The following is an 11,175-nucleotide window of genomic DNA, read 5'->3' on the forward strand; positions in this document are numbered from 1 at the left end:
TATGAACCAATGATTTATATACACACACACACATCAATATGAACACGTCTTTATAAAGCAACATATTTATTGGCAGTAATTAACTTGTACATAGATCTGACCTCACTACCATATCTTCATGACTGACATAAAAGGCAGCTGTAAAAAGCAATTTACAGACAGTTGAACATAAGTTGAGCAAATTAGCATGACTTCTCTAAGCTGCACAAAAAGCAATAAAAAGTAAAATAACAGCCACAAATAAGCATAGAACCTGAATGCCACAAAAAGAACAGCAAACCAAATACCACAACAAAATACGAGCATGTGTACAAGTCATTCTGAAATAAAAATGTGTATTATGTCCAGTACAAGAACCACTGCTGCCTGTAGTTCACAGTACAAGTATCTTCATGAGTTCGTGCATCAGGTCATAGTGAGACCATTGGTTGGGGGGGGACTCCAACCAGCACAAAACATCATGATTCCAAGAGGGGTGTTCAATGTGAACTATTTGAACAGTTGTAAAAGTGAACCATGTGATACAAAAAATACCCACAACTGTCCAGTTTATCCCCCCACCAAATTTGATTAAAACAATAAATGAACAAATCAGACTGCCTCACATTGGTCCGTTATGAGACATGCATCTATGTAGTATGCCACGGCTACAAATATTTTTCTTTCCTAAAAATCTGGACGACGGCATCAGTGTGTTAATTTGAGATGTTACAACCTGCCAATGATCTGTCAAAGTTATACAAATACAGTATCATGCTATTTGATCATGTCAGTGGACGTCTCTGTCAAACAGGAGGGTGGATGTATTATTTGTTGTGTGGATGTACTAGAAAGTTATATCTTAATGCGGAAGGCTGTGCACTGTGAACCAGGAGACTCTGTGGTAGAGGGGTTCTGGACAGTAGATTTGAACAGGGCCTTGAGGATGGTCTGGGGATCCACCTCAGGTGTGGGCTGAGAGGAGGCTGGACGACCCCCGGGGCGAGACAAAGAGAGGGGCAGGCCTTCTTTCCTTCCACTGCCTGGAGTGTCACTGAGCCTCCTGTGAGAGATAATGAGGTCCATGTAAGATTTTATGCAACCAAGGGGGCAGTGAGAAATATGAATATAACAGAGACTTACAAAAGAATGGGCTGGTCTGAAGTGATGACATTCCCCTGTATGTGAAGATTGCACTTCATGGGCTGGCCTTAGGAAGAGAATGAATAAAGATTTAAAGTAAAACCAATGCCTTTTAAGATAACTATTCATCATCACCTGCCTCATTACCAGAGGCTGGTGCCCCAAAAAAAATCAACCTTGAAATAAATGTTGCCCTTGCTGAAGGCCCTTACCATCCAGACAGCGGTTGTTGTATTTCCTATAGGCGCTCACAGCGTCCTCCTTCCTCACAAACACCACTTCAGCAATCCCCACCTTCACCAGCCTCGCTCGCTTCAAGGCACCGCACACACAGAACAGCTCCTGTGGACCGTCACAAGAACACAGGAAAAAGGTCAGTTGAATGTGATAAATGAGTCATGGCTGCATCGTAAGCAGGTCTGCAATTTACACACACAGCTAGAGAATCTAAAACAGTAGAGAACTGAACAGCATGAGGCACTTACCACTATGTCCTCTTCAGTGACACGGGGGTGCAGATTATTCACTGTTATCTTAGTCCCCTCCAGAGGACTGAAGGTAGGCTGAAGGGGTGCACCAAAACACTTTACAATCAAATACATATACAGCTCACACCAACACAACAAGCCAATGGTAGGCATTACGTTCATCTATCGTCAACGAGAAAGAAGTAGGTCAGGGGTGTCAAAGTCAAATGGACGGAGGGCCAAATAAAAAATTTAGCTACAAGCCGAGGGCCGGACTGTTCAAATGTTCATTGAAAATTTTTTAAATGACGCATATAGTCTAGTGAACCTAATTGAACCTACTGAAAACCTAACAAATATATTCCAATATGATCAGATAAATAAAGCAATATTTTCTTATGGCTCTGTCAGTAATCTTTAATTTTCAACAGACACAAAAGACAAATTTCCTTTATATAAAAATCCCCATAACATGAACATTAAATGAAAGAAACCGGTATTCAAGGCACCATCAGTAGCCTATATTTTCTATTTTAGCAAAAGTGGGCTAAATTTACTTCAAAGAAAAAAACAATAATAGCAATTTTCTATCATCCACTCAACTGAAATATTTTTAAAATATAATTGGATTGAAATACAATAAAATAAAGTGCAAAAATCTATTAATCAAAAACAACACTTTGTTTAAGGAGAAGTAACATGCAGTGAAAACAAATATTAAACTTTAACTTTTAAACTTGAACTGAGTAAAAACTCTAAATATGTGATTGCACAGTAATGTTCACTTGTTTGAGGTTGAGGGTGATACTTGGTGGTGTCCCATCTTTTCCACAAGTTCATCAATGTTCGGGGTAAGGCTCTGAGCTGAGGAAATCCTCAGAATTGAGTGGAGGTGTTCAGCAGTAAGTCGACTTCTGTGTGATGTTTTGTTCAAGTTCATCAAAGAAAACAGTTGTTCACACAGGTATGTGCTGCCAAACATAGACAACGTTTGAGCAGCCTGGATGCGCAGCTGGGGCATTGTGTCGGGAGGAAACGGGCGAACTCCGCAGCACCCACTGCCGCATATTTTGCCCTCAGTGCATCATTGCATTGGAGGTCAATCAACTCCATTTGGAGGTTTGGTGGTGAGCTTTCCACGTCAACAGCAAATGGGTTACCGAGCAGTTCCAACCTGCTTTTTGTGCTTCAAAGTCAGCAAATCGGCGTCGAAAGTCAGCGGCAAGCATACCTATTTTATCAGCCAACTGTGCGCTCGGGAACGCACTGGTAGAGAGCTTCTCTTTCATGGTCTGGCAGCTGGGAAAGTGGCTCAAATTTTCTTTCCGCATCTGCGTCTCCCACAGAGTCAGTTTGGTTTTAAATGCCTTCACTGTACTGTACATATCAGAGATGACACGATCCCGACCCTGCAGCTGCAAGTTCATTGCATTCAGATGACTCGTAATGTCACACAGAAAAGCCATTTCACACAGAAACATTTCGTCTCGGAGTTGTGTTGTGTCTTTCCCTTTGCTGTCCAAGAACAGACAAATCTCCTCACGAAGCTCGAAACATCTTTGAAGCACCTTTCCCTGGCTTAGCCATCGCACCTCTGTGTGATAAGGCAAATCACCATGCTCCGTTTCTAACTCCGTCAGAAATGCCTTGAACTGGCGGTGATTCAAACCTTTGGCTCTGATAAAGTTAACTGTGCGCGTGATGATGCTCATTACATGCTCCATTTTCAAGGCTTTACCGCACAACGCTTCCTGGTGTATGATACAATGATAAGCTGTCAGCTCACCTGTCGCGTTTTCCTCTTGCATCTTTTCCCGTATCTGCTGTGCCAATAAATATTGAAATGAAGCAGCCTACTGCTCGGTGCGTCACCGTTGCATTGTGGGAAATGTAGTATTGGTGCGTGTAAAAGATCTGCGGGCTGCCGGCTTGCTGCGGTCTGCGGGCCGGTTCTAATAACAAATCAAGATCATCCCAGGGGCCGTAAAAAACCTTCTCGCGGGCCGGATGTGGCCCGCGGGCCTTGACTCTGACATATGTGAAGTAGGTTGAATACTGATCCAGAGGATTGCTACGCTGCCAATTAGTGATGATAAAGGCCCAGTGCAGTCCAAAATGTGACTTTCCTGAGGTTTATATACATTTCCAAACTATTCCAAATAAGTTGGAATAATACTGTGAAAATTATAAAGCATTTTTAGTGTAGGAGCCATTTGAAAAGACTACTTGAAATTTCAGCCTGTTGAGGTGGGATGGAGTTTTGGCCTGCCTGGTGACCTCACTTTGTGGTATATTAGTCAATAGACATAAAGAGTTCCAAAGCTCTCTGCCAATAACAGCTAGTTTTCAGTTTTCACCTCCTCACTCAGACCACTCCCAGACAGTCCTAGCAAAATTGTACTGTTTGGAACTAATTTTACCGCTTGTAAAATTAGTGTCACACCTTTTCTCCATCCGTAACAAACAACTGATTAATCAAACTTCATTCTAAACTGAAGAACATGATTAGGTGATTATTGGAGTCAGGTGTGTTAGCTGGGGCAAAGCTGTTACACCAATCAGGACCCCGAGGAATGGAATTGCCCACCGCTGGGTTAGAGATACTTCTGACAAGGAGGCCATTTATCTACTTCCCCAGAGTCAGATGAACTTGTGGATACCATTTGGATGTCTCTGTCCAGTATGAAGTTAGAGGTAGTTTTGCAAGCCAATGATAACTAGCATTAGCACAATAACTGGAAGTCTATTGGTATCTGCTAGCACCCCTACCAACACATTCCTATAGAGATGACCTTATGTAATCCAGTGCTCAAGTAGCTGGGTGAATAGACATGTGGATACTGACCTGTGGGGGTGGAGGAGGCTGGGAGCTGGTCTCCGCTGTGGGCCCTGCCTGCCTGAGGGTCCTGGAGATGGGCTGTAAGGCGAGAGCAGAGGAGCGGGAGGCCCCTACACTAGGGTTGGGCCTTGTGGGTGCCACAGGCACTGGGGGACGAGGAGCGGTGTACGCATCGTTTTTGACTACTTTAGTGATGGGGGCTGACATAGTGAAAGGGCAGCCCAGGGTACCAGGCTGTTGGAGAAAGAGAGGAAGCATTGAAACTTTTGAGAAAGAGAGGAAGCATTGAAACTTTTCAATTAATGAATGGAAAGTTTTGAGAGTGAGACACCAATATAGCCAGTGTGGCAGTATTAAAGGGATATTTGAGTTACATTGAATAATAAAGAATTACAGATAATTTAGGGAAAAGCAACAGAAAGAGAATATTTAAGAAAATCTAACAGTCTTCGCACCCGTGACTGTAGCATGTGGTTGCCAGTAGTCGTCTTCATCTGTTTGCTAGGGATATCATCATCACCTGAGAAAGACTGAGCGAGAGATGGTAAGTTACTCACTCACATATGCATTGCGGTGGCGCATGACCAGGAGAAATCAACCAAATTCAGTTGATATACTCTAAAGCAAATTTGAATCAATTCTGCCATCTAACCTTCTGATTTTTATATTTTAAAAAAAATGCCCCTTACCTGGGAACCCCTGCTTGGCATGTTCATATGGATCCCACTTGACATCCCTACCGGCCTTTGCTGCTAAAAAAAAAAGTTAAATAAAATCATTATTCATATGGTAAATTAATATATTTGACTCTAAAAGCATGCTACCAATAACTAAATAGAAAATAAGCCTAGTTGAATTTTAAACTAATTTCCAATTAACTTTAGCTATCAACTATGTTTGGAGTGAGGCTATGCTTTACCACTATAAACTATACAAGAATTTGCATTTTCTCTTATCCGTGCAGATCTTGAGTGACAAGTGGGCCAATTCTGTCTAGTAGCTAAGCCTGGATAATATTAGAGAAGATCCTGGACCTGTGGTTACTGTCACTTTGGAGCCAACTGTCAGCCTGATCACTTACCTGGATGGTTTTGGTGATCTTCATGGGTGCCACCATTCCTGGGCTTGGTGGAGCTCCAATGCTCCTCTTGAGGCTCAGCCTATCACGAGCATCCATCATCCTGTTAGGTGCACCCCCCAGCTGTGGCGTAACCCCAGCTCTAATGTTCATTCCTTGTAGGTTGGGGGTAAACTGCCTGGCATTTGCACTGGCAATGTCATTGGTAGTGTGTATCTGTATCTGCTGCACATGTGTCTGTAGCTGTGCTGCTGGTATCTGCTGTAAACTCTGTGGGGTAACATTAAATGTATTCTGTCCTCCTTTCCGTGAGTTGATCATCTGTCGGGCATCCTGGACCCCACCTGCTCCTCCTCCGCCACGGATTCGAAAGCGGGCATCTTTCTGGCCAAGTTTCTCTCTTGCATCCTTCACTTGGAAAGCTGGAGGAAGCAAGAGCAGAACAAGAGTGAGCAGAAGGCAAGAACCAATTCCAATGTCTGATCTGATTTGCCCCAGCTAACACACCTTAAGAATGCTTAACAGAATGTAATATAGTCCAACAGCAAAATGTGTAGTTTGAAACAGATTATTTTGTAATGGGGCTTAGGTAAGAGACATCCAGATCAGGCATATACATAGATGTTTTGTTTGAGTCTCAATAAGCATTTTTCAACAGGGCAACAGGCAGGTCCTCACAAAAAATACCTGCTTCAACTCTGGCAAAATGTATTATTATTTTACCTTGAGCATCGCTCCAAAAGAAGTTCAGAATTAAATAATTGTTTGAGTTCCAACAAAGTAATTCCATTGAATATTTGATACTATTGAAAATGTATCCAGGTCTGTTTTTTGGTTACCGGGTCCCCCTCCTCCACCAAGTCTCTGTCTGACATCCGTCATCCCAATTTTCTGTCGAGCATCAAAGGTCCTCCCGACCCCTCCTGCACCCCTGCCGAACATAGGCCTGAAAGACAAGAGGTCGACATTGGTAGTCAACTAGTTGTAGCCTAATCCTACATGATCTAATATCCACATTTAGCGCGTATAAGACCAGCTATATTATTTGATTAAGCCATACATTCAGTATGGCTCTCTAGGTATACTCAAAGCGAAAAAAATAGTATAACGTTAGCTGTTCCGATATGCGCTCCTTGTGTTTTCCAAAATGTGAATATTAGATCATGGAGGACTAGGCTACAACTAGTTGACTACATATGGCTCTAGGTAGAGGTTCTCGCGCTCTGTACCATATCTATAGGTATACTAACTAGCTAGCTATGCGTTTTCGCGTGTGTAACCATGGTTAGTTTATAGCTAACTACCTAACGTACATTCCAGCGACCTGTTAACCTTACGATAGCTAACTTACCGTCATCAAATGCTGATAAAACATTATTTTTTACCTTGTTAGCTAACTAGTTAAACGGAGCCCTGATAAATAGCTAGCTGTGCGTATTTGGTTCGTTGATATTAGGGAAATCAGTTACTGAAGTGAAACGATATAGTAGCTAATCCAACGGCGACTACAGGCCTTGAACAGGACCGCTGAGGAATTGAAATAGCCTAGGCTTTCTGGAAAATTATTTTTTTCATTACGTTGAATGATACAACTCAAGGCATACCGTTCATAAATTGCATTCAAACTCATAAATTGCTAAATTAATACATTTTAACTGTTTCTTTGTTGTTGAAACCGCGTCGACGTATCACTTCGTCCAAAGAAATGTCTTCCATCTTCTTTCACTCAAGCGCGTGAATGATCGTAACTGGACGGAGAAGAAACTATGGAAGGCAAGTTGGATCAAAAATGGCGAACTCAATAAAATATTTATTCGAGAGCTCCTTGAAAAACTACATTGTTGATATATTTCAATTATATATATATATATATATATATGTGTGTGTATATATTGTTTGAAATACCAATACAGATCTGTTTAACTCTTACATTTGTTTAGCAAGATCTAAAAACCAGAGTGTATTATTTTAAGATAAATTCATATTTTTGGGGGGTTTTAAAGGCCTATTAGGTTATGTGAAGTGTCAATGATCACATCAATGCCATTGGTCATCAATTAACAAAAGATTATACTTGTAACATAAAACAAACAAATATAAATCAATTACACAGCCTTAGAGACCTCTGGTATCGATTGCTCTTCACGAAGTAAAAACAAAAATGCGGAGTAAATGAAACGTTTTATCTTTCCCATCAACCTTTGCGCTCAAACTCACTTGAAACTAAGTGTAAATAAGTAAAATCTCGAAGAAAAGCTATATTTTACCTGATTAAATGGAGGAATGAAAATGTACAATTCGGTATCACATAATGCGCTCAAAGAAATAAAATGCAGCTGTAGGTTTATACTTTTGAAGTGAACGCCAATGGTAAACACCACGAGTGTAATAGTCTGCATATAGAGGTAAGTACTGCCCTCGACCATCGATTGGTTATGCCTTAAACTGATGAGTAAGGAAAATAACGACGCGGGGTGACGCCCGTGTCCTCGCCTAGATTTGCGAGATCAATTTTTGAACGGGTACAGGTCCGCCTGTTTAGGTGACTCGCCTACTTTGTGAGATGCCTTGCGGGACATGGATCTGCCCCGACCTCTCATGTAAAATATAAACCCCTTTCGGGATACTACTGATAGAAGGTTACACAGAACCAGAATGGAATTATATTTTCCATGATTGTAACGTACTAAAAATAGAACGTCTATAATAGTACTTACTGCACCTTCTACAAAACCTTTTTCAACTTAAAGAACATCTCTGCCGTATATTTCTCTAACCACGTTCCATCAGCAGATTTATGCGGATAATGTCATTCTGTATTTTACATTTTTTTGACCGAGTAGGCACATTTGCTTTTGAACAAAATAGTTTTTGTGACAATTATCCGTAGTTGAAAATGCGACGAAAACACATTGAACTTTAACTTTTAAAATCGAATGTTTCACGTCATCACGCAGTGATTTTGATGTTCAACAACTCAGTTTAATGGAAACATACCGCTGGAGAGAAAATTATCATATTTTATTTTTGCTGATTTGGGAATATATGCATCTGTTGCCACCTGGTTGGAAACCTAGCTAATAACCATGTTTCCATCCACGGTTTTTAGATGAGTATATTCATATCCTATGGAAAAAATCCGAAAGCTGTAATGGAAACAGGACGTTTCGGTACAATTATATAAATGCAGACAGGTAATGTGTTCCTCTCTACATGGTAGGATCCTTTTTTGTTGGTAAAGGGAATGATGGGTAATATGGTTGTGGAAATATTCGCAAATGTTGATCTAGTAACCATCATATCAAACTAAACTTGGGAGTCACACGAAGATGACGTGTGGGTGCCCCTCCCACTACGATTTGAGAAACCATGCAGTTTATTAGGCTACAGATTAAATAATTTATGATGAATTTCACAGGGGGGTGAAAGTGCGCGGTGATTATTGATGCTCTTTTCCAATAAATATTAAAATACGTCATCACGCCCAGATTTTTATCAGCAACAAGTCAGTTTCTTGGAAACACCACTGGTGGGAAAATGCGCATATTTTCTTTATACGGATACTTAAATATTCACATTCAAATCTGTTGTCGATGGAAACCTACTAGTTATTGACCATAAATTGTTTCCGGAATTTCCACCAAAACCCGAGTGCATTTAACTTTGTGCCACGAGGTGGCAGTATTGTATATATATTTACAAAAAAAATGGTAGGCCACACAAAAAGGTAGAGACACTGTAAAAACAAAATGTCTCTATACAGTTATAGAAGCATACAGAGCTCTCTCTCTCTGTGTGTGTGTGTGTGTGTGTGTGTGTGTGTGTGTGTGTGTGTGTGTGTGTGTGTGTGTGTGTGTGTGTGTGTGTGTGTGTGTGTGTGTGTGTGTGTGTGTGTGTGTGTGTGTGTGTGTGTGTGTGTGTGTGACTGTGTCAAGGACATGATATAGTAGATGATTTTTAACTGATCATTATTTGTCATATAATTTCCTTCCTGACCATGTGTGAGCATGACTAAGTATGATGCCTTGTATTAGTGTCCCATATCTGTATTTTCTCAATGCATACTACTGTCACTATCAGACCTACCACAGCCAAGTGGTAAAACACCTTCCCATGCAGAGCTGGACACAGGCAAAATCAGATGAATCAATGTGAAAGGTCTCTCATGTGGTGAAAAATAATTTCAACCACAAAATTGTATTTTGTAGCCTCCTTTCCAGTCCGTAATGAAACAAGGTTCCATTAATGCACCATAAAAGTCAATAAAACTGTTAATTATGTCTGTTTGTCAGTCATTTCATGGAGGGGTAATAACCAGAGGCGGTATAGATTCTAACCATCTCTGGTACTAATAACCACTAAAGAGCAGTAGAGATGTGTGAGTAAAATCACTGGGAAAGCCAAGCCAGAAAAAACAACAACATACACCAGTTGAAAACAGTATGTGGACACCTGCTTGTCGAACATATCATTCTAAAATCATGGGCATTAATGTGGAGTTGGTCCCCTTTGGCACAAGGGGTTGGTCCCCTCTAAGGCACTGCATCTCGGTATTTAAGGCGTCACTATAGACACCCTGGTTTGATTCCAGGCTGTTTCACAACCGGCCGTGATTGGGAGTCCCATAGGGCAGGGGCACAATTGGCCCAGCGTTGTCCGGGTTTGGCCGGTGTAGGCGGTCATTGTAAATAAAAATGTGTTCTTAACTGGCTTGCCTAATTAAATAAAGGTTAAATAAAAAATAACAGCCCACTGTTCAGAGAAGGCTTTCCAATAGATAGTGGAACATTGCTGTGGGGACTTGCTTCCTTTCAGCCACTAGAGCATTAGGCCTGGCTCTCAGTCAACATTACAATTCATCCCAAAGGTGTTCGATGGTATTCGGGTCAGGGCTCTGTGCAGGCAAGTCAAGTTCTTCCACACCAATCTCAACAAACCATCTGTATGGACCTCACTTTGTGCAAAGGAGCATAGTCATGCTGAAACAGGAAAAGACCATCACAAAACTGTTACCACAAAGTTGGAAGCACAGAATCGTCTAGAATGTCATTGTATGCTGTAGTGTTAAGATTTCCCTCCACTGGAACTAAGGGACTAGCCCGAACCATGAAAACAGCCCTAGACCATTATTCCTCCTCCTCCAAACTTTACAGTTGGCACTATGCTTTGAGGCAGGTACCGCCAAATCCAGATTTGTCCATCAGACTGCCAGATGGTGAAGTGTGATTCATCACTCCAGAGAATGCTTTTCCACTGCTCCAGAGTCCAATGGCGGTGAGCTTTACACCACTCCAGTTGCTCGGCCACAGAAAACCCATTTCATGAAACTCCTGGATTACAGTTCTTGTGCTGATGTTGCTTCCAGTGGCAGTTTGGAACTTGGTAGTGAGTGTTGCAACCGAGGACAGACCATTCTACACACTTCAGCACTAAGCAGTTTTATGAGCTTGTGTGGCCTACCACTTTGCAGCTGAGCCGCTGTTGCTCCTAGACGTTTCCACTTCACAATAACAGCACTTACAGTTGACCGGGGCAGCTCTAGCAGGGCAAAAATGTCACAAACCGACTTGTTGGAAACAGGCATCCTATGACGGCGCCATGTTGAAAGTCACTGAGCTCTTCAGTAAGGCCACCACTGCCAGTGTTTGTCTATGGAGATTGCATGGCGG

General features: G+C 41.6%; 1 protein-coding gene and 1 non-coding gene across 4 annotated transcripts; one reads left to right on the forward strand and one right to left on the reverse strand.

The window, feature by feature from the left end:
* Positions 1 to 43: 43 nt before the first annotated feature.
* Positions 44 to 7,287, reverse strand: LOC124000344 (polymerase delta-interacting protein 3-like). 3 transcript variants are annotated; one of them, XM_046306636.1, is made up of 10 exons: positions 7,155 to 7,287; positions 6,346 to 6,452; positions 5,510 to 5,928; positions 5,118 to 5,177; positions 4,884 to 4,958; positions 4,435 to 4,662; positions 1,608 to 1,685; positions 1,335 to 1,464; positions 1,123 to 1,189; positions 44 to 1,042 (listed from the first exon to the last, which is right to left on the reverse strand). In XM_046306636.1, the coding sequence occupies exons 1-10, from the start codon at positions 7,220 to 7,222 to the stop codon at positions 835 to 837; spliced, it is 1,440 nt and encodes a 479-aa protein (XP_046162592.1). In that variant the 5' UTR covers positions 7,223 to 7,287; the 3' UTR covers positions 44 to 834. The 3 variants fall into 3 exon arrangements, with proteins under 3 accessions (XP_046162592.1, XP_046162591.1, XP_046162593.1); XM_046306635.1 differs by having other exon boundaries at positions 5,118 to 5,180; XM_046306637.1 differs by having other exon boundaries at positions 5,118 to 5,180; positions 6,230 to 7,249.
* A 654-nt stretch (positions 7,288 to 7,941) lies between these two features.
* Positions 7,942 to 8,096, forward strand: LOC124000935. The gene has a single exon (XR_006832699.1). It is a non-coding gene; the product is annotated as a U12 minor spliceosomal RNA (small nuclear RNA).
* The last annotated feature ends 3,079 nt before the right edge of the window (positions 8,097 to 11,175 follow it).

This window comes from Oncorhynchus gorbuscha, linkage group LG16 (assembly GCF_021184085.1).
Source record: "Oncorhynchus gorbuscha isolate QuinsamMale2020 ecotype Even-year linkage group LG16, OgorEven_v1.0, whole genome shotgun sequence".
Taxonomy (NCBI): Eukaryota; Metazoa; Chordata; class Actinopteri; order Salmoniformes; family Salmonidae; genus Oncorhynchus; species Oncorhynchus gorbuscha.